We start from the raw sequence: 27760 nt of genomic DNA, 5'->3' as shown, positions 1-27760 counted from the left end.
TGCTCCACTGGAAACACGGCTGCGTGCTTCCAATCACCGATCTGTTCCTGAAGAGCAGCAGCACCGGAGAAGCCTTTAGCTTTAGTTTAAGCCTTTAGCTTGAGAAACTGAGGGTTGAAAACAGCTGGTCCCGACCCCGTTCACCGCAGGCTTGCGAGGATCTTTCCTTAGATCCGTATGTAACAAATAAGCTCTACCATTGCGCCGTCCCGTTTCACGGAACCTCTGTGCAGGGGGGGCTGGTTTCCTGGAGGAACCCTTTCCCGGTCACACGAAGCGTCCCTTCTCGCTGCGGCGCTTCCTGCTGGCGGACTGCAGGTTAGTGATCCTGGCGAGGCACGTTCGCCTGAGGACGGGAATGCGGCAGCCCAGACACCTCCCCCCTCCTCCTCCTGCTGCTGCTGCTGTGGACTAGTCTCTGCAAATACATACCCCTTAGTTGCAAGAACCCTACCGCCAGACACTGGGGAAATGAGCTTTCGATTCCCCCTTCGGGAATCGCTAATTGTTGGCTTCTTTCCCTTTCTCCTGTAATTAAGTTGCTGCTTTCTGTTGGTTGGCTTTCTCCTTCCAGTCTCCCCCTTTGTATTAACGCGTAATGGTTACATAAGTTAAATAAACAGTGCCTGGTTGGGAAAGGAGGATGCGTGGGACTCTAGTCTGGGGTGCTTTCAGGCGTAGGACCCACATCTAATCTAAACGGGGGCGTGAGGACGCCTTTTGGTTTTCTCTTGCCTTGTATTTGCACGGCGGTAGCGCAGCTGTTGCGACCCATCCTGGAATGCAACCATGTGGGTCCCGACCCACCTGCTGGAGACCAGTGTTAGCTGGAATAGCATTTACCCCCACCCCCAAAACGGAGTACAGCTTGGTCGTGGTTCCTTCTGGCAGCTTTGCACATTACAAAATTCTACATAAACGTTTATTGTGTGGCAGGTTTGTGCAACTACCACATGCATTGATAATTAGTTTGGCAGGGAAATGTGTTCTAAGAGGAATCTAGGCATTAACCTTGGCTCAAATTAAGCTCTTAATATGCTGCAGGGGGTGATACAGTCATCTTACGTACTTTTTTATTTCCATATTTTATGGAAAAGAAGAGTCCTGCTGCCTCTGACAGTTCTTGGGCTTGTTCTTTTTATGGTGTCATGACCAAAATCTCAAAAGTAAAGGGTTTGATGTAATTTCGGAATCTGAAGGAGTTGTAAGGTTCTGAAATGCTGGCTGTAACCATAAGTGTACTTATTTCAGAGTTACCCATATTGAATCTGGTAGGACTTAACAGCCAATGAAACATGCTTAGGGCTGAAAGTGCTCTGTCTAGTATACTGCAATCTGGATTAAGTGGAATGATTGGTACAGGCGTGATGGATGAGTTTTGCCCAATGATTGAATTAGATGACTTTTGAAACCCTTTTGAGCAGGAATGGGGAATCTTCTTGGGAAAGTGGCATGGCTCAGCAGTAGAGAACTGCTTTGCGCACAGAATGTCCCATGTTCACCCCCTGGCATTTCCAGGTAGGACTGAGAATGTCTCTTACCTAAGAACCTTAGAAGCTTCCCACCAGTCCAATGTGGATGGATGAATGGTCTGGCTTGGTATATTTCTGTATCTAACCTCATGCCCAATGACCAAACATAACTCTCCGAGCCTCTCTGTCTGCCCCTTGGGACACTTCCTGGGCTACACACCATTGTCTACCACACCTCCTCTCTCCAAATGTTTATCCCTTAAATTAATGTGTCCTTGAACTCTTGGTGGCCTGGATAGAGTATACTGTGTGTGATGGAGAGAGAGATCCCCTTCGCTGCTTTTTGAGTCTGTCCTGTTAAGTTGGGATATACCTGAATAATAGACAATAAGGAGAAATAAGAGGTTGTAAGATATTTCGTGTTTAAAATGAAGAAAAAAAAGGTATTTATCTGTCTAAATGTGCTATGGAACTTCTAAGGATTGCAGCACAAACTTTCTAGTTTTCCCCTTTTTCATGGTCTCTTAACTATTTTCGCTCTTTTCCATTAGTTTAAAGGCAATTAGAGTTGATGGTACAAAAATTGGTTTTCTTCAAGCATATCCTGAGGCTGTTGCACAATCTCTCTTCCTAAAGCTTAATGTACAAAGATTTGACAGTGAAATGTCAGTGTGGAGTGTGCACAGAATTCTAAATCAGTGCCAGGCAAGAAATTCTAATTTGGAATTTTATTACCAAACTGACTACCAGTTTAATCTATACTGCATTGATTATTTCCAGATTTGCTGTGCTATGAATGTCTTTGCTCATTTTAACCCCCAGAAGTTTGAGAAGCCTCCGTAAATGTAAATATCATGGGGTGGGGGAATAGAGATGGACAATGACAGCTGTTAAGGCAAAAATTATGTTCAAACCTGAGTAGATTAGATCTCTTCCTTAAGGTTTATATCTGCTTCCTATTTGGGAAAGTTTGCATCCATTGAATGAGCCATAAATCCAGAGATGTAACTTTTTAAAAAATGTGAGGGGTTTTTTTAGGCTAATATGTGTTATTACCTAAAAACTGCTTCTAACCTAGAGAGGTGGGTGAGACACTGTGTGGTATGTAGGGTATTGGTTGTGCACTGTATAAATCCTTACTGCAATCTTGTTTAAAAAGAAGCCTTGAGATCCCAATTGGGGAAATGTATAAAACACTGTAAAGGGTCATCTGTCATGGATGCTTTAGTTGAGATTCCTGCATTGCAGGGGGTTGGGCTAGATGACCCTTGGAATCCCTTCCAACTCTACAATTCTATGGATTCTCTGACTACATTTGTTCTGTGAAAAACAAAGGTTAATACTGTGCAGTTTTAAAATCTTGAACATCACTATTTTCAAAGTTACCATTCCAGAGTCATTTCTCCTGTGTTCTCATTCATTCTAAGTACCCAATGAATATTGAATGTAAAATAGAAAACCTATGAAGAAAAGCTGCTTTGATAATAATTTGATAACACTGCGTTTGTAGATGCCTCAAGTCTACCTAGCAACTGGAAAGGCATTAAAATCCTTCCAGTGGCGCAATGTGTCAGTGTATCTGGCTCTTAACCAGAAGGTTGGTGGTTCGAGTCCACCCAGGGATGACTGTGGGCAGGATTCCTGAATTGCAGGGGGTTGGACTAGATGACCTTCATAGTCCTTTCCGATTTTATGATTTTATGATACGTCATCATAATGAATAAAAAAGCAGTTAAAATTTGTGAACATTATTATTATTATTTATCAACCCCCACTGGTGTGCATGACACTTTACAAAGGGCCAAAAGTCTTTTTATGGCCAACCTCTGCCTAAAGAATCACTTTGCCAACAGTTTCTTATCCTACAAATATACTGTACACTCGTAGTTTACCCATGTGTCATTTAGCCAATATACTTAGATGCACATTTTTCCAAAATTGGGACAAATGTATATTTGCCTGTCGGAACCATTTCAAATAAAAGTGTGCTGTGTGGTTATTGGCTTGGGTTTTTCCTCTCCCCTGAGGTCATGAACATAGATTCCATGGACAGGTGCCCAATTCAGTTTTCTCTGCTTCCTGGCTCTAGCACAAAAGAAAGCCGCGACTAAGGGAAGGGAGTGCTTCTTGCTTTTTTTTTTTGCTGTGCTTATCCACTAGATCCAGGTTCTGTTTTTTCCTTTAAAAATCCCACCCTGAGATGATGCAGCTATATGAGAGTAGGCACAGAAGGCATTTCTAAGGGTCTGTTGGCACATTTCCTCCAGTTTCCTGATGCATTGATTCAGCATCTGCTAACCCTTCAGGCTATAGGTCACAGTCTGCACTGATTAGTCTAAAGCATTGGACCAGAGAATCTCCCTTTCTTCTTCCTCCATCCCTTTCTGTCGGTAAAGGTAGTCAACTCACACAAGGGAAGCCACCATGCTAAATAGATCCTTCAGTTGCTTGGTACCATGCTCTGTGGTTGAAGTGTAGTGCTCAACTGGGATGAGTGTGGGAAACATCAATTAGAATTGATCCAACAGCATTGAAGACAAGAGAGGCCTGGTGTTTTCTGTCACTGCTGTGGTCTAAAGATCAATATGTTCCCACTTTGCATCCTAAAGGACCTTCAGTGTAGCTCTAATCACTGACTTGTGTCTAGGGCACTTGAATGTAGCAGCAGGAACAGGGCTATGCTTCTTTTCCCCACCCCAACATTGCATCTCTGATTGCATGGGCTTCCCAGTTGTGTAGAGCTTGTGCCAATAGTTCTCTTTCAGACCTCTTTGCTCAACATGTGAAAGTCAGGATGAAGGGAACACAGTGTTGGGGGTTGGGCCAGTAGCACAGTCCCACTCCTGCTGCTACATATGAATGTCCTGCATGCATGTGTCTATATCTATAAGGCTTATATATCTATAAGGTCCAGCGCCGAGGGCCTTCTGGCGGTTCCCTCATTGCGAGAAGCAAAGCTACAGGGAACCAGGCAGAGGGCCTTCTCGGTAGTGGCGCCCGCCCTGTGGAACGCCCTTCCAGCAGATGTCAAAGCGATAAACAACTACCTGACATTCAGAAGACATCTTAAGGCAGCCCTGTTCAGGGAAGTTTTTAACGTGTGATATTTTACTGTATTTTTGGTTTCTATGGAAGCCGCCCAGAGTGGCTGGGGAGGCCCAGCCAGATGGGCGGGGGTATAAATAATTTATTATTATTATTATTATTATTATTATTATTATTATTATTATTTTTAACAAAATCTATTTAACCACATGATTGTAACAAAACCTCCAAGTCTGGAGCTGAGCATTCAAGGCAAATATGTATTAGAAGGAATATAGGTTTACTTCACCTTTGTGAGACTGTGTGAATTTTAACTGGAAATGGTTTGGCTATAGTGAGGGTTTTTACGGCCAACCTCTGTGACTGATCTTGCTGATGTGAGCCTGTGTAGTCAGAACAATAAAAACATTTTACAATTTGCCATAAACCGCTCCTGTAAGTATGAACTGGGCATCCATTGCTGCTCGCCTGGTGGAGACAGAAACTGCTTCCTGGCTCTAGCACAAAGTAAGTACTAAGCAACAGCTCCCAGAGCATTTGATCATGTGTTCTTTAAAAACTGGGTTCCGGCACCACTCTAAGAGAACAAGGGTTCATGGTGAGTTCCGGCGCCTCTTTTTCTAGAAAAATTGCACTTGTGAGTCCTCAGCACTGGTTGCATTTATGAGACTTCAGTTCTTGGGCTTCCTGCTTCCATGATCCTGTGTAGTGGCCACATACAGACAGGGTTAAAGAGCCAACGCATTTACTATTTCATAACATTTGAAAATACACCAAAGGCTTAGCCACAACAACTCTTGAAAATCAGCCGAGACCTTTCAGTTTTGCTGACTTTAGGGTGGTGAAGATTAAGGTGTATGATGCAAATATAAGAAACTGGTCCAGTGAGTCCTTTGTAAACAGAGACCAGAGGGCTACTTCTAGTCCCTTGATATGCACTTCAGAGGGACGAGCTGTCCCGAGCAACCAAATCGGAAGGAAGGAAGGGCTGCTACATTGTAGAGAATTGTGTGAGTGAGCAAAAGAGCGAGGAGGATGTTGTAAAGCTGAGGACAGCGAGACATGTTTAGCTCTGTGTTGGACTTTTGAGGCTCTCCTGGCAACAGAGCAGAGTTGGACTTTTGAGGCTCTCCTGGCAACAGAGCAGAGTCGCTTGCACTCTTTATAAAGACTTGAGGAATGAGATTATCACCCCTCTTTTATTGCCCATTCCGGGTTGCCCAGCCACTGCCACAGTGTTCTTTCTCTTGGCAGATCAAGATGAGCAGGTGACAGCAAAGGTTGCAAGGATTTTAGCTGAGGCAATCAGAATAAGATCCATCATTTGACTATTGATTTAAAACCCTAAAATGTATTTTATATAATTGACTTGATTTCTGTTATTGGTATATCGTATTGTTTTATTGCTATGGTCTGATGCAAATAAAGATTCATTCATTCAGAGCGGAGAAGCAAGATCTGTTGGGGTGTTAATTCTGTGAACCCCCCCAACCTCTGTCCAGGTTGTATATATGTGTAAATAAATATTCCAAGGATACCAAACCCTGAGTAACCGCTGTAACCTCTGGCATCTTTCACTGCTTGGAAATCAGGGTGGCATGTAACAGTAAGCCTCCTTTTAGAACAGCTGCATCTGTTGTTGGTTCGTTTTGGGGCCCAATCCAAGGTGCACATGTTGGTGTTTAAAGCCCTAAATGTGGTAGGCCCCAAATATATGAAAGACCGCCTTCTTACCTACAGACCCTCTCAAATGTTAAGATCAGCAGAGGGCGCCCTCTAGGTAGTTCTGCTGCCCCAGATTTTTTTTGGTGGGGGAGGGGAAGCAGCCCAGGACAGGGGCTTCTCTGTGGCAACCCATAAGCTGTGGAACTCCCTCTTCACCCTGCCCTTTGACACTTGAGATGCGTATTTTTAGGACCCACCCTATTCTTGTGATTGTCATATCATTTAAACCATTTTTAATGCTGCATTTTAAATGCTTGTGCCCTACCTTGGTACCTTAGGCTTATGGGTGGATAATAAATGAAATAAATAATTAATAAATCTCCATTGTGGTTTATAGCTTTTGATTTATATTTGACTGAATTCTAAATAAGATATTTTGCGTGTTTTTTGTTTTTTTAAAAAATCGGTTGTCACCTATCCTTCAAATGAACTCAATATTTATTTTTAGCTAGGATTATAGTTCTGGAGAGAAGGGAGATTATTATTCATTTTCAGATGAATTTATGTGGGTAGGGAAGCAAATGTGGGGGGTTTTGTATCTGGCTGTTAAAAATGTGTGCTGTGAACCATGTTGGATTCTTTTAAAAATATAGAGGCAATTTATACATACTCAAAATAAGTGTTAGGGTAAAGAGTAAATATGCATTCATCTGAAAAAAATGGTGTACATAGATGTTCTGATGTTATCAGCCCTCTTGGGAAAGAGAAAGAAAGAAAGAAATTATTCATTTGAAAATAAATAACAGCAAAAGTAAATAATTTTATTAATTAACGAGGGAGTCACTACCATCATTAAAACAGCCATAAAACTCCATGTGGAATATTTTGCCTCTAACTTTTCCTCAAACCAGGCCAAGAGATGTGTGGGCTTTCAGTTGGCTAAAGAAAATCCAAAATCTCGATAGAACATGAAAGAGACAGAACAAATGAATTCTATGTAAATCTGAAAGCATTTGGTTTGCCATCCAAAAAACTGAGCACTTCAAAGTAATGATGCCTGTGGGGAAAAAGAAATGGGATGAAATTAGGGAAGTGAAATATATGTTAAGTTAGATAAAAGGAAAAACAATAAAGAGAGCAGATGTAATTTTTGGTGGTGATTGCTATCTTCATCTCCTTTTTTCTCATTTAGGTTAGGCGAAGCGTGTCTTGTTCAGAGGTAAAACTGAATGGAAAAAAAAATACCTTTGCCCATTCCAGTTTTTATTGGTCTAAAAGCTGAGAACTTTTCCTCTTAGCTATTACCAGAGGGAAAGGAAAGTAAGGGTTTTGTTGGGATATAATATAATCTCTCTTAATAACTATAAAAAGCAGAAAACTTTCAGCACTTTGGTGTTTTAGGCTCATGAATCTTGCAGGGATGGGGGAACTTTGCCAGGTATTAATTCAGGAAGCCTCAGAGCCTAACTCTGAAACAGAAAGATGTTGTCTTTACAAATACTGTACCTTAATCATTCTCCTGTTTGTGGAAACAAATCAATTATCGTAGGGTAGCTTTGTGGATAGTATTTGGGCCTGAATCTTCATATCCTTTAAAGATGTCTCTGTATCGGGGAGGAGTCCCGTCCCCCCGAATGCTGCAGGGTTTGCTTTTCCTGAATGGGATTTGAAAACCTTAGCAGTTGCAGGTGAAACTAGGTTAGGTAGAAAGTCACTTTGTTGGGGAAATAACTAGGAAGAATGCTGATTTTAACATATACCTTCAGACTTACTCATCTGTTTTGTTAATGAAATGCCTATCAGGCCCTCCAAGTTTAAAAAAAAGGAGAGAGAGAGAAAGTACCCAATAGCTTCTATCAGGGCAACTGAGATAAAATAAAAGCAATTTAAAATAATAAATCAAGGAACAGTGATACAAGATTAGCATTATTTAAATTGGAGATGTCAGTGGAATACATGCAAACAATGGAGTATCTGGTTAGAATAAATCCAATAGATATTTTAAAAGGCATCACCCAGGCACTATGGTTTTTCATATGAATACTTTGTGAACCTACTCGGGATGTAAAGGTAGAAGGTAAAGGTACCCCTGCCCGTATGGGCCAGTCTTGACAGACTCTAGGGTTGTGCGCTCATCTCACTCTAGAGGCTGGGAGCCAGCGCTGTCCGCAGACACTTGCGGGTCACGTGGCCAGCGTGACGAAGCTGCGCTGGAGAGCCAGAGCCGCACACAGAAATGCCGTTTACCTTCCCGCTAGTAAGCGGTCCCTATTTATCTACTTGCACCCGGGGGTGCTTTCGAACTGCTAGGTTGGCATGCACTGGGACCGAGCAACGGGAGCTCACCCCGCCGCGGGGATTCGAACCGCCAACCATGCGATCAGCAAGTCCTAGGCGCTGAGGTTTTACCCACAGCGCCACCCGCGTCCCTACTCGGGATGTACATGAGTGCTAAGCCCATTTTATCAAATTTGCTAATCTTATAGTAGTAACTGGAAGCTATAGGGGAATGTTTATATGTAGCAGTAGCAACTTAACAATTAAAGTTGCTGGTTTTTCTCCAGCATTCAATATAGCAAAGCCATTGAGTAGCCATAGTTTAGTAGAGAAGGTGGGGACTGTGGCTAGGGAGGGGTGCTGATGTCTGACTGGGTTCTTGGTGTTGGTGTCGAACTATTAGTGGTTATGCTTTACTAGACTTATGGCAAAAATTTCAAGGGGTGACCTAGTTATTGCTGGGGAACTTCAAAACACACTTGCTTGGTTTCATGTGGAATAAATCAAGGAGGCGTTATGAAAATGCTAATTGGCCATTTATATTGCTGAACGCCTGCAAGATAAAATGTCAGACATTCCATAAATTAAGAACTCTATTCAAAATAAAATATTAATATCTTAATAGACATCAGACTTTCTGGGGCAGTTGTGTTTTTCAGATTAATCTATTGAAAATATCAATCTTTTTGTGCTTGACCCAAATCATGGTGTGCCAGTGACTAGCATTAGAGAAGAGGGGTGGGGTGCGGGGAAAGAAAAGTAATTCTGTGATAATACCTTGTATTGTGTGATTTGCTGTTCATGACTCCTGAGCATCACCTGGCTGTAATGTCCACATTTGCTGCCTGCCCTTTGACTTGTTTAAAAATTATTTTTATTTATATTTTGTCTTTCTTTCAATGCTGGACCCAAGGCGGCTTGCAACATGAATTAGAAACAGATACAGCTAAAAAAACTAACCAGTTAGTTATAAATAGTAAAAAATAATAGCAACTATTAAATAAGATTCTATATTAAAAGCAGCACTGAATCAAAATAACATAAAACTGTTTGAAAATGCAACAAGAGAAGCAGAAAATAAACATACTAAACCGGCCATTAAAAGACCCTGCTGCAACAGCCAATTAGTGGCCAAAGGCCTACCTAAACAAAAAAGTCTTTGTCAACGAAAGGAAAGCAGGGAGGGGGCCAGCCTAGCCTTCTGTGGGAGCTGCTACCAAGAAGGCCCTCTCTCGTGTCCCCACCAAATGTGTCTGTAAGGGTGGTGGAGCCAAGAGGAAGGCCCCTCACTGAAGATGTTGACACCCAGGCAGGCTCATATAGGGATATACCTGTACCTTCAGGTAGCTGATAGGTGTGGATGACACCTATCAGCCAATCACCCATTCCCACCACCCTTCTGAGTAATACCCCTCCCCACCCTCTCACTATATATAAGGGTCTGGTGACTTCTGTTTCAGTGTATCTGAAGAAGTGTGCATGCACACGAAAGCTCATACCAATATCAAACTTAGTTGGTCTCTAAGGTGCTACTGGAAGGATTTTTTTTATTTTGTTTAGATAGGTCTGAAAAATAAGATGCAGTTAGGCATCATCAACCTGGATTGATTTCTCCTCTGTGCTCCTTTCCAGAAATGACCATTTTACTATGGAAGAGTTTTCATCGAATTACTCATGGCAGATTGTTGCCACAAGTGAGTATGTCTCTCCATAGCCATACTCATGGCTTTGAGGAGGAGAAAATAAAGAAGAAGCTTCAGCAATTTGCAGGTGGATCTGTTGACCTTTCTAAAGAAGATGATGGGATTGGGATACTGACATTGAACAATTCAAGGTTTATGAATGCGTTTACAGGTATTAGCAATGTGTTGTGGATGGTTTTTGCAATTTGTTATGTACATTTATATTTTCTCTCTCTCTCCTCTTTGTATGATGCCCAGAGAGTGATAGCTATTGGGTGTCTAGTATAGCAAATAAGTGAATGCTTTCTTAATTATTAATACATTTAATAATATGTGTTTGCTTCCTCTTAAGTATGTGCAAGGGCAGAAATGACTCCTTAACACTTGCCTTCAGATGTGATGAGAATTATCTTGTAATCACAGAGATTTTAAATGGGTCGTGTTCTTCACAGGGACTCTGTAATACCACACTTTTGATGTTGAAAAAGCCTTTTGTCACAACAGTTCAGTGAGCCTGAAGCCAGATGTCCCAGTTCTTTTCTCTTTGTTTTATATATCTGCCCAAATGTACTTAATTCTTGGTTTATTTAAATTCATAGCCTGGTCTTTTCCTAAAGCTCCAAGTCCAAAGCAATATTCATAAGGATTTCCAATATAGAAATGCAGGTGGATTAACCAAATTCTGATCTAGAAATTACTACTGAATGCCAGCATGGATAAAAAAAAACCCAAAATGTCTTGTATTGCTTCTGGAAGTTGCTCTGACATCCTCAGTGTTCCAGAGAAAGGGCATAACAGCTGGACAAGTAGTTTTCTATAGACCTGTGTGCTGTTTTTGGCATTAAAGGGGTTAATCACTGCTGACCATGGAGACTGAAATATGATCACAGGGGTGGAGGAATTAGGAAATCATAGGTCAAGTCCTCTCACTGTGAATTACAGCTAGAAACTTATAACAGTGGAGACCCTGGAATACTGATACATTCTCCCATAGGCTGGCGTTTGGCCACTGCACGCTTACATTCTTTCAAGAGTTTGGATAGGATACTAATAAATTAATTAATAAAGGATTCAAATCAATAAATATACCATATTGAGAATCCATTAAATCATCTGGGGGGTATTAAAAGTGTCAAGCCACAAGTTTACCAAGAGAGACGAAAATTCACTAGAGAAGTGCAAGGAGCATCTACATGTGAGCATGTAGAGCAGTGACTTATAATGCTTTTCCTCTGGGAGGTTGTGTGTATGTGTGTGTGGCCAGCATGATTTGTGGTTAGTCCTGTCTCTTTTTCTGGTTGTTGTTGTTGTTGTTTTTTTAAAAAAGATGTGTAAGCCATTATATCATGCTCTCCCAGCAGCCATTTCATGTTACGTCACACTCCACAGCATTGTTTTGTGAGACTATATGCCCTGCAGCATGTGACTGGCACCCACAGCACTTTCTCAAAATTCCAAATGTGCCCATTGGCTTAAAAAAAGGTTGGTGGTGACCCCTACCCAGCCATTCCCCTGGAGGGACACTTGGCATTTTCCTTCAACCAGCACTTTCTAAAGTGCGTAGTAAAGAGGTGCAGCCAGGACAGAATCCTGGAGTCCCCAAAGAATAGGAGTTATGTTTTTTTAAAAATAGAAAGTATAGATGCTGATAGTATAGCCTTTTCATATAGAATCATATGTCATTATCATTGTTGTTGTTTAGTCGTTTAGTCATGTCCGACTCTTTGTGACCCCATGGACCAGAGCACGCCAGGCACTCCTGTCTTTCACTGCCTCCTGCAGTTTGGTCAAACTCATGTTTGTAGCTTCGAGAACACTGTCCAACCATCTCGTCCTCTGTTGTCCCCTTCTCCTTGTGCCCTCAATCTTTCCCAACATCAGGGTTTTTTCCAGGGAGTCTTCTCTTCTCATGAGGTGGCCAAAGTATTGGAGCCTCAGCTTCACGACCTGTCCTTCCAGTGAGCACTCAGGGCTAATTTCTTTAAGAATGGATGCGTTTGATCTTCTTGCAGTCCATGGGGCTCTCAAGAGTCTCCTCCAGCACCATAATTCAAAAGCATCAATTCTTCGGCGATCAGCCCTCTTCATGGTCCAGCTCTCACTTCCATACATCACTACTGGGAAAACCATGGCTTTAACTATATGGACCTTTGTTGGCAAGGTGATGTCTCTGCTTTTTAAGATGCTGTCTAGGTTTGCCATCGCCTTTCTCCCAAGGAGCAGGCGTCTTTTAATTTCATGACTGCTGTCACCATCTGCAGTGATCCTGGAGCCCAAGAAAGTAAAATCTCTCACTGCCTCCATTTCTTCCCCTTCTACTTGCCAGGAGGTGATGGGACAAGTGGTCATGATCTTCATTTTTTTGATGTTGAGCTTCAGACCATATTTTGCGCTCTCCTCTTTCACCCTCATTAAAGGGTTCTTTAATTCATCCTCACTTTCTGCCACTATCATAGAACCATATAATTGTGAAGTTTTCAAACTAGTTTTTCTAATAAAATGCATTCTAAAGGTGACCCTCACATGCTCCTTCTTTTGATGGCAGGTGTGATGATGCTAGAGCTACAGGAGAGGGTTGCTGAATTGGAAAACTGGACGGATGGAAAAGGACTGATTGTCCGTGGTGCAGCAAACACTTTTTGTTCAGGGTCTGATCTGAATGCCGTCAGGGCGCTGTCCAGCCCACAGGTAAGTGATAGTAGAAATCAATTTCTCATGCACTGTTTAATGTTCTGAGCCACTTGTTCCTCAATGAAAGATGACCCTGCAAATCATCATAAGAAAACAATAACAATTATTCTGTTTGTGTCTGGATGCTGAATATGCTGTCAGCATTTCAGAAGTGAATGACAAATTGCAAGTAGTACAAGTGTAGGGGTTGTGTCTTTGATTTATTACTCAGAAGTTCCACACTGGAAATCCTCCAGCTTATTCCATTTCTTCTTTAAAGCTTTTAAAAATCTCTCAGGCTATTCAGAGAAATGAGACTGGTTGCAGACAGTAAGATGAGCTTGATTGGTTTCCCAAGCTGTTAAAGTGGATCGGTCTCCTTCACCTGCAGTTCAGTTAATGGGAATGAAATCTATGTGGAGGGAGACTCCTGTTAAAAGGAAGCTATTTAGACTGCATTCCAAATACAGTGGTACCTTGGTTGTCAAACTTAATCCATTCCGGGCTTCCGTTCGACTCCAGGAACCGTTTGAAAACCAAGGCGCAGCTTCCAATTGGCTGCAGAAGCTTCCTGCACTCAATCGGAAGCCGCATCAGATGTTTGGCTTCCAAGAAACATTCGCTAACTGGAACACTCACTTCCGGGTTAGCGGCGTTCGGGAGCCGACTTGTTGAGGAGACAAGCCATTCAACAACCTAGGTACCACTGTACCCACTTATCTGGGAACAAGCTCATTGAACTGAATGGGACAACTTCTGAGAAGATTTTTGCAAGGTTTATTTTATTCCTCAGGCAGCAATCCTATGCACACTTGGAAGTAAGTCCCATACTGGGATGGGTTTCTGAGTAAACCTACATAGGATGAGGCAGAAATTCCCAGTATCAAGCTGGTTGTTGTTCTTGGCCACAGAGGATATTTGTCCATTTTATTCCCTGCAATCACATCTCACTCATTGCAAGAATTCAGCCACAGCCTTTGTTTAAATAATGGCAGGATTAATACTAGGTTTTAAAAAAGGACTTGGATCCATAAAGCGACGTAGGACAACTAAAAGCTGTCATTAGTGCTGAGTAACCTGTCCAGTGCTGTAACATGTCAATTAACAGCGGTTTTCAAGCCAGCGTTGAAAAGTGCTCTCACTTTCCTCAGGACGAAATGAAATGACTGGCTTTGTTTATTGTTACAGCAAGAATAAAAGACAGTGCTCTCCTAACTGATTGCTGTATGTTTCTATCCTTTGGAAATCTCATTTCCAAAATGTGAGAAATAAAATAAATTTACTCCTTGGCGTGAGTCATAAACTTGTGCAATTACTGTGACCCAAATTTGGTTCAATAAAATTGTTTCCTGGGTTTGTTGGCATGGACCACACATTGTATATTTCTCACAGTATGAAACAGGGAGGTCTGACTTGATTTGCTTAAAACACTTTCTCCGCAGCAGACTTAGCCCAGTTTTTTCAGGGGTTTTTTTTAAAGTATTTGTTAAATTCCATTCTCTGAAAGCATGTCAGACTTCCCAAATCACTTTGGTAATTAGCTGTGTAAAGTTATCTCACATTCTATGTCTCATTGATTACAATAGGAGAGCTAAGCATGTGCTGTAATCTCTCCCTTTCGAAATTCCTTTCACTTGGCTGAATTCCCTGATATCCAGCATTAGTCATTTTGAAATCAGTGGCTTTAAGCCTACTCTGAATATGACAAATGTTGCATATCACCCTCTGTTTAACTACAGTGAGAGGTTCTTTTGCTTTCTGGTATCTGAATCATAGGAGAGTTGTTTCTAAATAATGGCTCAGAACTCCCAGTGTCTTTCAAGAACCTTGAGTGTGAGTTTTCAGACTATATCTTGCCTGGCAGTAATTTATTTTCACCCTTGCTTGATGTTTCTCACTGCACATTTTGAAAATAATTACAGTAAGTCCTACATTCTGGGGATTGCACCTAAAGCCAAAATGCATATAGTCAAAAACACGTTGGGTACAATGGCAAGTGGGACTGCCAAAGTCTTTTCTTCCCAGATGCCTGCCTCCTTTCTTTCCTTCTTTTAATTGTTAATAAAGCTCTAAAAAGCACGGCAAGGGTATTTAAAACATCAATATAAAGCTGTAGCTGTCTGCAACATCAGAGAGCAGTGTGAGGCTGCTGCTCCCTAGCCGCCATCTTGTTTGTATCATTGTTAATAAATAAATAAATTGCCAAGCGCTTAAAGCTCACAAGTTAAATGTGTGTGAGTTGCAGGCTTATTGTACAGCATATTACAGGGTCACAAACAGGTTTTGTTGTTGGGGAATGGTGTTGCCCTGTGGGTGTTGAGAAAATACGAAAAATGTCACTGGTCTTTTCCAGCAGTGGTGAAAAGGCCATCCCTCTGATGACTTGGCTACTTGGCATTGGTTAGCTTAACACAGCATTGCAGCAAAAAGGACTGGGGAGAAGCAAAATTCTTCTCTGGGAGTTCACATGTTTGTGTGGTCTCAGTAACCCATAGTTTAACTTGTTTAACTGTTTAGGGAAGCTTTTAATGTTTGATGTATCACAGTATTTTAATATTCTTTTGGAAGCCGCCCAGAGTGGCTGGGGAAACCCAGCCAGATGGGCGGGGTATAAATAATAAATTATTATTATTATTATTATTATTATTATTATTATTATTATTATTATGCGGTGCAGAGCAGCTAAATGTTAGCTGGAAATCTTCTCTGAAAGAACTACCCAAACCACTGAACATGTCTTTCTGTAGCAGCCAGTTTTGTCAGAGGAGAATATTTGATATGTAAGATATGGCCATGAGTGGCTACCTACTAGTCACAACGGCTATATATGCAGCCTCCTTTCACCTGCCTATGGACTTTCTAGAGGAATCTGATTGGCCACCATGGGAAATAGGATGTTGAACCAGATAGGTGCTTTTGGTCTTATTCGTTAAGGGCTCCTCTTCAATCTACTAGGCTCATTTAACTGAAGCCAAGAGCCAGAGCCTTTTCAGTCTCTGCCTTCCATGGCATTTAATTAATAAGATATTAATAATGGCCTGCACTCACCAGTCCGCCTTCTGGTTGCCATTCAAGAGTTAGCACCAGCTGACAGTCTTACTTTGTAGAAGCAGAAATGCTCTGAGATCATTAATGTGGCTTTGTTTTGAAACTTTTCACTATGAATAGTTCCTGTTCCCCCCCTTCCCTTCCATAAACACAGGCATCTTTGTATTCATCAACATTTTAGACTTCTCTTCTGGCCTGCTTTGTGCACTGCTCAGGGTGTTTTTTAGGTTAAATAGTGAGATCACTGCTTAGGGTGGAAAATGTCTTTGTTCTTCAGCTTTATTCAATCCTATTTCATTTATGAATGGAATTTGTATTCCTAATTATATTATTGATATATAGGGTTTGCTATCTGCCTTTCACCCTGAGCTGTCTTGCAGTGTCTTACAACAGTTAAAAAGTGAATGCAAGCCAACAACAATACCATGTCAAAACTGCAATAAAATAGAGAGAGAGAGAGAGAGAGAGAGAGAGAGATGTACAGCCACCCAGGCTACCTTTAGGTAGATGAAGAAGAGAACAAAAATATGTGCCAAATAGATAGAAATAAAAACAGAAAAAGGCTAAGGGTCTCAAATTCATTTTTTAAAAATGTTTTGCAAAATAAAAAAGCCTCTGTATTGTAAAAGCTAGGAATCGGCATCTAGAGACTGCAGAGCCCCTATTTCAGCCACTAAGCAGTGTACAAAATAACAAATGCAATATGCTTATATAACAAACAGCCTGAGAAACTACAAGATAATACAAGATAACAAAAAGAAAAATGCCCAAAGCAAAAACACAGCAGCACATTTTGAATTGTCTTTAGTCAGGAGCCCCTTCCCTCTTCAGCCTCTCCCTTGCCAAGGCACACCCCGACCCAAAATGCAACACTCGCCTCACTGTTCACCATCCCACCCAAATTCTGTGCTACATCTGCATAAATCATATAATATGCACTAATTTAATATCGCCTAACCCATACTACATCTTCACCAGCACACACAAGCACACCATCAACCCAGTCACTCCCACTTGGTCACCAAACACTTTCTCCAGTCAGTCATTCCACTGGGGCCTGACAATGTGGACAATGGGCTTGTAGCAATGCTGACTTGCCCTCTTAACCCGCTTGGATGGGAGGAAATAGTGGGTGGGTCCAGCAAGTGGTTAATGCATCGTTATGTGGCAGGGTGGTGCTGCAACCACTCCTAATAAAGCCTGCCCTGGATCCAATGGCAGGCAACACCTTCCACCTAAATGCAAAGACCTCTTTTCTTGGGAAAGTGCTTAGTACAGATGTTCTTGGATGAAACCAATTATTCTAGCCCTTCCCAGTTTTGGTAGAACCTGGTTTTGCAGCCCAGTTGACCTTGCTAGCCCTGATGGATGACCATCGGAGAAGGTCAAGTGACTCTTGCTTTATCTTTCAGCAGCATTTGAGACCATCAACTATAGATTCCTCCTGAATTAGCTCTGTAGGTTAGTGGTTGCAGATGCTATTCTGCACTGGTTCTCAGTGGCGTAGCGTGGGTTGTCAGCACCCGGGGCAAGGCAAGTAATTTGCGCCCCCTAACCCGTGGATTTGCGCCCCTTAACCCTAACCCCCAGGTGTTGTGCCCGGTGCGGCCGGCCCCCCTTGCACCCCCCACGCTACGCCACTGCTGGTTCTGTACTTACCTGCAGGGCTAGTTCCATAGAGTAGCATTGGATGACTATGTGTCTAAGGAACATGAGAAGAGCTTGCTGGCTCATGCCAGTGAGCCATCTCATTTAGCATCCTGATCTCACAGTGGCCAACCGGATAGATGCCTGTGGGAAACCTGTAAACAGGGCCCGAGCACCAGAGTCCTGGCAGTTATGCTGTGGAATGTCCCAGTGCTTATTTTGTCTCCAGTGCTATTTAGCATCTTTATGGAGCCATTGGTAGCAGTCAATAGCTGATTTGGAGCACAATGTCTTTGGTACAGTTTAGAGTACAGAACCTAGGCAAAACGTTTAGGAAATTTATTATATGTAAGCTCAGTTGGAATCAGTAGAACATTCCAGAGCAGCTATTCCCTTTGGGCATTTGTGTACCTCAGGATAATTTTAACTGTTTTCCTCCTTCTTTATAGGATGGGATGGACATGTGTATGTTCATGCAAAACACCTTAACCAGACTCATGAGGTTAGTGTGTTTTGTCTGATTAACTTCTAAAATGTTCAACAACTTGAATTGTAGCCCTAGCAAAAAAATAAATAAATCCAAAAGTGGCATCTCATGTTTGCATGTTGCATAATTTGTAAGCCTGGAGAATGTTGGAAACTAAAACGTTGGTTCTTATAAGCAGATGACATTTACAACTCTTGACGTTTTCCGAAATGACAACAAAGCCTTTGGTGGTAGGGGCAGGGACATATCACCCCCTGAAAGTTCTGCCTCAATTTCTAGAAAGTGTTGAAGTCATCTCTTAAAAGTTGGCAAGCAGTATGTCCACAACCTACACAGGGGTATGGAAGCAACATGTGCAGAGGAGGAGACTGTTAGTTTAATCCACCATCTGTTCCCCCACCCCCACAAAGGTTTCTCTCTCTCCAGCATTTCTTAAGGCTCTCTTAGTAACTGGGAAGCCGTATTTCTCATGCCGCTATTGTTTTGGATTATTTCTGACCTTCAGTTTTATGAGGGCTTTTTTTGTAGAATGACCTAAGGACTTCCAGATGAGAAACAAAAGTCCATCCTTCTCTGACATTTAATCCTGTTCCCCATTGTTTCAGACGTTTCTATAACAGAATGCAGACTTACTGCTGCATAGAAGAATCACTGCCCAAGGTCACACGAGAAAAAGGTGACAGAGGATGAAAGACCGTGAGGCAAACTTGTGGGAGAGGGAGCTTCAGAAAATGAATTCCCCAAAATTCGTAGCCAGTAACCTCTCAGTCCCCAGTTCTTCACAACACATTTGAAGGAATAGTCTTATAACTGAGTTTCATTATCAGTTCATGTCAATGTTGGGGGCTGTAGCTTTCATATACTATTTCTAATTTTGGCCTCTTGAGAGCTCAAAACCACACTAGCCACATACAGTGGTACCTCGGGTTACTTAATTTGTTCCAGAGGTCCGTGCTTAACCTGAAACTGTTCTTAACCTGAAGCACCACTTTAGCTAATGGGGACTCCCGCTGCTCCTGCGCTGCTGGAGCACGATTTCTGTTCTCAACCTGAAGCAAAGTTCATAACCTGAAGCACTATTTCTGGGTTAGCGGAGTCTGTAACCTGAAGTGTATGTAACCTGAAGCATATGAAACCCGAGGTACCACTGTATTAGCTTCTGAGTTGTTCTTCTAAATGTGTCATATAGAATAAAAAAGATTAGAAAATTTAACAGAATGTCTGACTCTGGTTATGTGCCCCCCCCCAAGAAACTTATTTATATATGCAGGGATAAGGTAGCTTTCCGGGGGGGTGTGTGTCATGACAGGGCACCATAAATGGACAAGACTAAACAGGTGCCAGTCCTCCATAAAGTCTGAAAAACATAAAAGCTTACAATTCCCCCCCCCCCCGGCAGTCTTCACAATGTGTGTGCACTTTAATGCTTACTTTCACCTTTTTTAAAAATAAAAAAATATTAAAACGTAATTTTATTAATCTAGATTTTCAAGATAGCCTACAAAAGAGAACCGTAAAACAAATATGAAGCAGATCTCTGCTTTTTTGGGGGGTATTTTTACTGTTTCTATGATAATTGCTTTTGTTTCCGATGTTTATGTGTCATGGTTACGTTCCAAGACAAACCATTGTTTGCCTTGGTTTGGAATAGCATGCCTTTTGATCATTTAACCCTTTGACTGTAGTTGTAATTTTGAATGGTTTCTTTCTGGCTCCCCGTTTTGTGTAGGTTGCCTCTGATTACAGTTGCCTTAGTGCAAGGGAAGGCTCTGGGAGGAGGAGCAGAACTCACCACTGCATGCGACTTCAGGTAGGGTGAAATGCATGCCTGATCAGACGTGGGACCCTGTTCAGACATTGTTTTTACATTTGGATTGTGCCCAGGGAAAGAGCGGCAGATACGATCTCATCTACTTCATTCTCCTAGCACTTTTCTTTCATGCTGCCATAGCATTTTAGTATCGTGCGGGTTTTTAAACAATCCTTTGTGCTGTTTGCTCTTAGCTTTAAATAGAATAGATTGCCTTGAGTATATGTTGATAGAACGACAATTTAACAATTTTTTATAAATGAAAGGGATTATTTTAAAGGGAACGCCTACACCCATTTGAGTGTTTTGTCCTATGTTGTGAAAATGTTGGATTACAAGGAATCTTTTTAACTTCCACAATAAGAGAACTGGTTACATAAGAACATGAGAAGAGATCAGGCCAAAGTCCCACCTAGCCCATCATCCTGTTCCCTCAGGTGCTTTCCAAATGCCTATGGGAAGCCCGAAAGAGGACATGAGTACAAGAGACCTCTGCCCGCTCATTATTCCCACCTACCACTATACAGAGGGATACTGCAGTGGAACATAACCATTTTGACTAGAAGCCATTGATAGCCATATCCTCCTTGAATTTCTCTAATTCTCTTTTAAAACCATCTGAATGGGTGGCCATCACTACTTCCTGTTGCTTAGTCAAGCAATTCCACTACCCCCTTTCTTTATATTTGAACAGCTCATTTTGGAGAAAAGCCTGAGAACGAAATGCCTGTCTCTTTAATGGCATAGTTTCCCAATTACATAGTAACTTTCCTGTCGCATTGCAAGCTGAAACACCCCACCCCCCACTCCGGATTCTGTCTACCTGAAGTAATTAGGAAATCTCTCCCTGCTGTCACCTTTTTACTTCCTCCTTCCTAGCTTGTTGAGAAGTATCAACCTTTCATCCTCTTAGGCATCCCTTGTCAAGTCCCCAAGTGCCTGTAGTGATTGTCTGAGTGCACATAGCCATACCTGCATAGAGAATTGTATCTACAGGGTTTAAAAAAACCTGGTCATCTCCTCGACATCATGGGTAATCCTTGCTCTGTTGTCTAGTGTGGGTTGTTTAGACAGTAAACTGTTTGCTTTTCTGCTTGCGCTATCTTACCTGTTCTCTCTCTCGTCTCCTTATACCTTCATCTCTTACTTTAATAAAAAAACTTCTTCATTTGAAACCTGGGGGTGAGGTGCTGATTGAATACTTCTGACAACCCAGGGGTCTTCCCCCTGCATGTCAGACTGCTCTTTCAGACTGCATGCATTGGTGGAAAGCAGGGGAGGGCGAAACAGGCTGACCTGAACAGCCAGTTTGGTACAGTGGTTAAAGCATTGGACTAGGCTTTGGGAGATCAGGGTTCAAATCCCCACTCGGCCATTAAGCTCACTGGGCGACCTGGGGCCAGTCACTGTTTTTCAGCCTAACTTACCACATAGTTTTGTTGCTAGGATAAAATGACAAGCGGGGAGAACTTCTCCCTTGGGGAGAAAGTGGGATAGACACTTACTAAATAAATAACAAACTCACTCATTGGTGACAGGAGAGTTAGCCAGTGGTTGTCCCCAGTGCCATTTTTCTAGAACACTTGTTCTCTTAGAATGGCAATGGTGCCCACCTGAGAGGTGCCAGAACTGAGTTCCGGCAAGTTCTGGCTGAAAAAAGCCCTACTTGTCCCCTCCCAGTTGGTGAATTAACCTGTAACTCTTGGGAGTTCCTTTTTCTGGTAGCTGGGGTGGCAGGTGGAAGTGGAAGTGTCACAGGCTGGCTTTGCTCTCCAGGTGGCTGGGCATTCACCATGCTCATGTGCTGCTGGAGGATGAGCTAATGTTACAGGCATGCCAGAAGAATGCCAGCCATTTGGAGTTCAGGCCCAGTTAGCTTGGCCAATGGTCAGGGGTACTGGGTGTTCATAGAATTGTAGAGTTGGAAGGTACCCCAAGGGTCATGTAGTCCAACCCCCTGCAATGCAGGAATCTCAACTAAAGCATCCATGACCCATGGATCACTTCCTCTACCCGCCATCCTCCTTTTGTGTTCGATTCTTGTGCTAATGTCAGCTCCTTGTGTCTGAATCTATGTAATTAGGCAGTTGACATAAAATAATTTGGCCTCATACTACGATCAGGTTATTTGGCATGGAAAAAGAAGTTGAAGAGCTCTGTGCAGAAACAAATTTTCAACTTCTTTTAAGGGGGGGGGGAGCATCAATTAAAATAGCTTTGCATTTAGCCACACAGTTTAGATATTACTGTATAATTACAAGCATGAAATACTGTATAATTACAAGCTGGCCTGAGGTGGGAAACTTCAGTTTGATATCTCATGTTTAATGCTTCTGCTAACTGATGATATGGCTTTAACTTCAATCACTTTCGAACTCCGCCCAGTGCCACTAGCCATATATAGAAATGGGGGGGGGGCGGAGAATAGGGCATTAACATAGGTCTGATTACTACATTACATGGCTGGCTTTTCTGCAGCTCTGTCTCACAGTGCTCTGGTAGGGGAAGAATAAAGAAATCCGAGGAAGATAGGGAGGAACTTGCTGGCACACGATCTCTGTGAACGAAGCCCTCAGGTCCACCTTCTCTGTTGCAGTTCAAGGGAGATGCAGAGCTGGGAAGCAGAAGTTTGTAAGCTGGAGGTCAGTTCCACTGATCACCCTGTTCTGGGAGAAGGTGACCTTTGAACTGGACTAGAAAATAAAATGCTGAGCAGGTTTTTATCCTGAATAACCCACACTTACCTTGTCTGGATAAATGGAGGAGGCACAGCCTAGACCTTTATAGACACTTTAGGTCAGAAGGTCAGCAGTTTGAATCTGTGCGACAGAGTGAGCTCCTGTTGCTCTGTCCCAGTTTCTGCCAACCTAGCAGTTCCAAAGCACACCATTGCAAGTAGATAAATAGGTACCGCTACAGCAGGAAGGTAAACAGTGTCCCGTTGTGCCAGAAGCGGTTTAGTCATGCTGGCTGCATGACCCAGAAAGTTGTCTGTGGACAAATGCCGGCTCCCTCGGCCTGAAAGCGAGATGAGTGCCGTAACCCCATAGTCGCCTTTGACTGGATTTAGCCATCCAGGGGTCCTTTACCTTTACCTATGATATTCTTGAAGCAGACTCTACATCAGTAAAGTCCTCCCCCCCCCACTCCAGTCAGTCTAGAATACTGCCAGAGGTGTCTGGGATTTGTAACTCTTGATACGTCAACAAGCCTGAAAATGTGGGAGAGCTTATCTCTACACATCTCCTAACTAGACACTTATGTTGAATTTTATATTTGCAAAGCACATTTGTACATGGGCAGAATACACACAGCTTTGTTGTGTGCGTAAGTGATACCAAAGTAGATTCTGAGATATGTGGCTGCATCACACTCCCCTCCTCTCCTCACTCCCCCTGCTTGCCAGTGAATAAAGCTTTGGAGCTATGGCAGATCAAATTCTTGCATTTTCTAGGTTGCTTATCCTTCTCTTCTAGGAAAACTGTAAAAATCATTAGTATTCCAGACCATGCCACTTGAATCACAAGTCATATCATTAGAGAGGAACACACAGGCGTTGTTATGGTCTTTTTATTTCTTCTTTTTAAATCCAGAGCAGCGGTCCAGTAAACAAGATGGTTTTAATGTGAAATGAAGTTTCCTCTGTTCACAGTTCTCCTTTCTTACAAATATATGGCCTAAATTTCACACCGAGCATTCACATATGAGCTCTTCTTGAGAAATGTAAGCTGACAAAACACTGCTGCGAGCTTGGTGCAGTGTGTTCATGTGAGCCAATGATGTGCTCACAGAAATAAGGTGCAGGCTAAGAAACAGAGGGATCACTTTATGCATGAAGTGTGAGGGATACTCATTTTCAATCTTCCATTGGTCAGCTGAGTTCATAATATCTGCAGTGACCTGCAAAAGTCAGACCGGCCTTTTTAATCATTTGCATTTTAAACACGTTTTTAGAGCTGCAAGCCGTGGAGGCTGTCCTGTTAAGAAAAATGGGCATGATTCCACCTAACTCAGTCTGCCTGCCCTCAGCCTGTCTCAGATCTACCCGTAGAAGGTGGGGATTCAGCCTGGCTCCCTTTGCATTCAAAGCATGGGCTCCACTCCTGAGCCACAGCCCTTCCCTTAGGTTTAATTTGGTTGTGTGCTGGTCAATTTCCATCCTGCTTCAAACAATGTGTCTGATAGCTCAGTTGGCTAGAGCATGGTGCTGATCAGGCCAAGATTTCAGCTTCAATCCCTGTATGAGACAACTGCATATTCCGGCATTGCAGGGGGTTGGACTAACCTGTGGGTCCCCAGATGTTGTTGGACTACAACTCCCATCATCCCTGACAGAGCCTTGCTAGCTAGGGGTGATGGGAGTTGTAGTTCAACAACATCTGGGGACCCACAGGTTGAGAAGAGCTGGACTAGATGATCCTCAGAGTCCCTTCCAGCTCTACAATTCTATGTATATAGCGCAGAGTTGCCATTTTCCCAGCAGCATGGACCACAGTGTTTTGGATTATTGTCTAGTTGCTGGTTTTTTCCCTGTTTGTTACCTATTAATAGCAATAATCCAGACAAATCTCTCCATATTTGAAAGCAGATTCAAGCAGATACATATTAAACAGGGCATTCTCCAGACAACCTTAAAAGTCCATGTTCAGTGCGGAAGATTATTTGTCTGCATGACTGAGTTCTGTGTAGCGCACGTGATAATATTGGCTTATGTCCACATAATGTTCTTCCTGTGTAGGCCTGCGAGGGAAGCATGGAGAATGGTGGCAGCAGCTGCTTCTTCTCTCAAAAATTATGCCTTCCATGTTCAGGTTGTTACAGCATACATTCCTTTAATCTTTTTTTCCTGTTAAAATCAGTGGGAGAAACTCAGAGTTGTGCCTACCCAGCAAATAAAACCAATGTGTGTATTGTTGCTCCTCCAGAAGCTCTCAGTCTGCATATTGTCTCTGTCTTCTGCATAATCCTGATCTCAGCCTCCTTCTTCCTTCTTCCTAACCGCCACCCCTGCTGCTCACTTTCTTCTTCCCCTCCGTTATCCACCCCTCATTCCTTCCTGCTTCCTGACCTATGTGTGACTGTCTCTCTTTCTCCCCCCTGACTGTGCCAAGGTTTTATCACCACAACGACAGTACGCAATAAGGTAAGTTCATAGATGTTGTGGAAGACGTGAGCTGCGAAGGCCAGCGGATGCTGCCGAGCAATTTACTGTGGCAAGCCTGTTCAAGTCTCTGGCCCTATTCCAGCAAAGTACAGAAACATCGTCAGGTTCATAAGGCGAGCTCTGGTGGAAGAGACCAGAGGCCTGCCTGGTCTAGCATCCTGTTCTCTCAGTGGCCAACCAGATGCCTGCAGGAATCCCTCAAGCAAGACACGAGTGCAGCATCAGCTCTTCCTAATTGTTCTCCCCAGCAACTGGCAGTGAGAGGCACACCGCCGCTGATTTTGGAGCTAATATATAGTCATCACGGGCAGGAGTCTTTGATAGGCTTGTCCTCCATTAATCTGTATAAGGCCCTTTTAAAGCTGTGCAAGTTGGTGGCTACCACTATGTTGTGGGGTAGCGAAGCCTATAGTTACCTGTGTGCTGGGTGGAGCACTTCCTTTTGTCTGCCCTGAAACCTGTAACATTCGGCTTCTTGAGGTGTCCCTGAGTATTGCATGAGAGAAAAAACGTCTACCTTCCTTCTGCACACCATGCATAATTTTGCACATATCGTTTTTTCTCTCTCTTATTTGCCCTATCCCACCCCCCCAAAAAAGGGTCCTGGATGTTGTGACCTTTCCTCATAGGGGAGTTACTTCAGCCCCTTTATCATTTTGCTTGCCCTTTTCCAATTCAGCTAGTAACTGCACTAGTTTTCCTCTGCAAAGTGGCATTAACCTCAGCATTGTGCTTCTCTATTTTTAAAGCACAATAAAGAGCATTCACATGAGACGCAAAAAAAGGCAAGGTCCTGACCATTATAGGAATTGCCATCTCTCTCTCTCTCTCTCTCTCTCTCTCTCTCTCTCTCTCTCTTTTTTTTTTTTTTACTGAACTATAGAACAAAATCTCATTTTTCTCTGTTGTTTTCCCCATCACTTCTTGATTCTCATGCTGCCTGGATTCTTCACTAAAATGTGAATGTTTTGAATAAATCTACAGACTAGGACTAGGGCTTTGAAGAAATCTACAGACTAGGACTAGGGCTGACAATTTGTGCATATTTACTTGGGAGTAAGCCCCATTTAGCATATTTGACATTCCTTTAAAAAAAAAATGGGACCAATGGAATCCTGATGACCACAAAAGTTTGTTTAGCTATGAAAGCCCAGCAAAACATGGGCTGCTTCATGGCAAAACAATCCCTCCCAGTCTTGCCATCTGATTTCAGCCCCATGCCCATAGGGTTTTATGTGTGTTCATTAAGGTTTAAAGACTGTCTAGGCAAATCTAGGGACACAGGTGGCGCTGTGGGTAAAACCTCAGTGCCTAGGACTTGCCTATCGTATGGTTGGCGGTTCGAATCCCCGTGAAGGGGTGAGCTCCCGTCGTTCGGTCCCAGCTCCTGCCCACCTAGCAGTTCGAAAGCACCCCTAAGTGCAAGTAGATAAATAGGTACCGCTTTATAGCGGGAAGGTAAACGGCGTTTCCGTGCGCTGCGCTGGTGCTGGCTCGCCAGAGCAGCTTCGTCATGCTGGCCACGTGACCCGGAAGTGTCTCCGGACAGTGCTGGCTCCCGGCCTCTTAAGCAAGATGAGCACGCAACCCCAGAGTCGGTCACAACTGGCCCATATGGGCAGGCGTACCTTTACCTTTACCTTTAGGCAAATCTAAGAAAATGTAGTATAAACACTGACAACTGGAAAGCAGTGGCCTGCGAGTGCTCCAGTTGGAGAACAGCCTTTACCAAAGGTGTCATGGACTTTGAAGACACTCGAACTCAAGGGAAAACCTGCTAAGAGGAAGGCATGCTTGGCAAATCCACACAGTTATCAACTCCCGCCCCTGAACCAATGTCCACACTGTGGAAGGACGTGTGGGTCCAGAATTGGCCTCCAGTCACTTACAGACTCATGGTTAAAACCGTGTTTATGGAAGACAATCTTACTCGGCTACGAGTGATTGCCAAAGAAGAAGATATGTGTTTATTGCAACTCCTCAGACTGAAGTCGTTGAAAATGAGCGTAGGTTGTCCTTAAACAACCCCTGACCCATGCTGAGGTGGTAATAAGAATCTGTCCTTGCATATTTCTGATCTGAAAGGTAATATTCAACATAATAGAAAAGTGCTGGCTTCTCATTTTGGATTAAAGGTTGTTGTCTTCCCTTTCAAAGTGATCCATTTGTTTTGCCTTACTTTGGATTCAGTCTCTGCAAATTGCTTGCTTGATGTAGCATTAGCCTGCCTAACGTTAGAAAACACTTACAGTCTGCATCTTGCCATCCGAAATTGTGCTTTGCATAGGAATGAGGCAGAGAGAACTGAGATGGCTTGACTGCTAAGCTTCAGTATAAATTAACAACTGAATACTTGTTTCTCACTGACAGGTTAATGACCCCGGAGAGCGAAATTAGATTTGTCCACAAGCATATGGGCTTAGTACCAGGCTGGGGAGGAGCTGCCAGGCTCGTACAAATCCTTGGCAGCAGCCCTGCCCTCAAGTTGCTGAGTGGTGCTGTAAAAGTGGATCCAGAGACCGCCCTTCGTATTGGCCTGGTAGAAGCCGCGTTGTCCTCGTCTGATGAACTTGAGTCACTGGAAGAAACACGTACATGGCTCAGACCATACACAAAGGGCCCTCCTGCAGTAATTCAGGCTGTGAAGAAAGTGGTTTCTGCAGGACGAGAGCTGCAGTTAGAAGCTGCCTTGATGACCGAAAAAGAGATTTTTGGAACTGTTTGGGGTGGGCCTGCCAATTTACAGGCTTTGGCTCAGAGAACAAAACATAAATAAATGACACACAAAAGAAA

The 27760-nt window shown here is 42.9% G+C and overlaps 1 protein-coding gene across 5 annotated transcripts; it reads left to right on the top strand.

Moving 5' to 3' along the window:
• Positions 1-27760, top strand: ECHDC1 (ethylmalonyl-CoA decarboxylase 1). 5 transcript variants are annotated; one of them, XM_083497971.1, is made up of 6 exons: positions 1-175; positions 10092-10313; positions 12687-12829; positions 17956-18008; positions 19723-19803; positions 27338-27760. In XM_083497971.1, exons 2-6 carry the CDS (start codon positions 10094-10096, stop codon positions 27741-27743), a joined length of 903 nt encoding a protein of 300 aa, XP_083354097.1. In that variant the 5' UTR covers positions 1-175; positions 10092-10093; the 3' UTR covers positions 27744-27760. The 5 variants fall into 5 exon arrangements, with proteins under 5 accessions (XP_083354097.1, XP_083354094.1, XP_083354096.1 ...); XM_083497968.1 differs by having other exon boundaries at positions 1-318; XM_083497970.1 differs by lacking the exon at positions 1-175 and adding an exon at positions 339-530.

This window comes from Podarcis liolepis (assembly GCF_965112155.1).
Source record: "Podarcis liolepis genome assembly, chromosome: 3".
In the NCBI taxonomy this organism is placed as follows: domain Eukaryota; kingdom Metazoa; phylum Chordata; class Lepidosauria; order Squamata; family Lacertidae; genus Podarcis; species Podarcis liolepis.
This window is presented reverse-complemented; position numbering and strand designations above follow the sequence as displayed.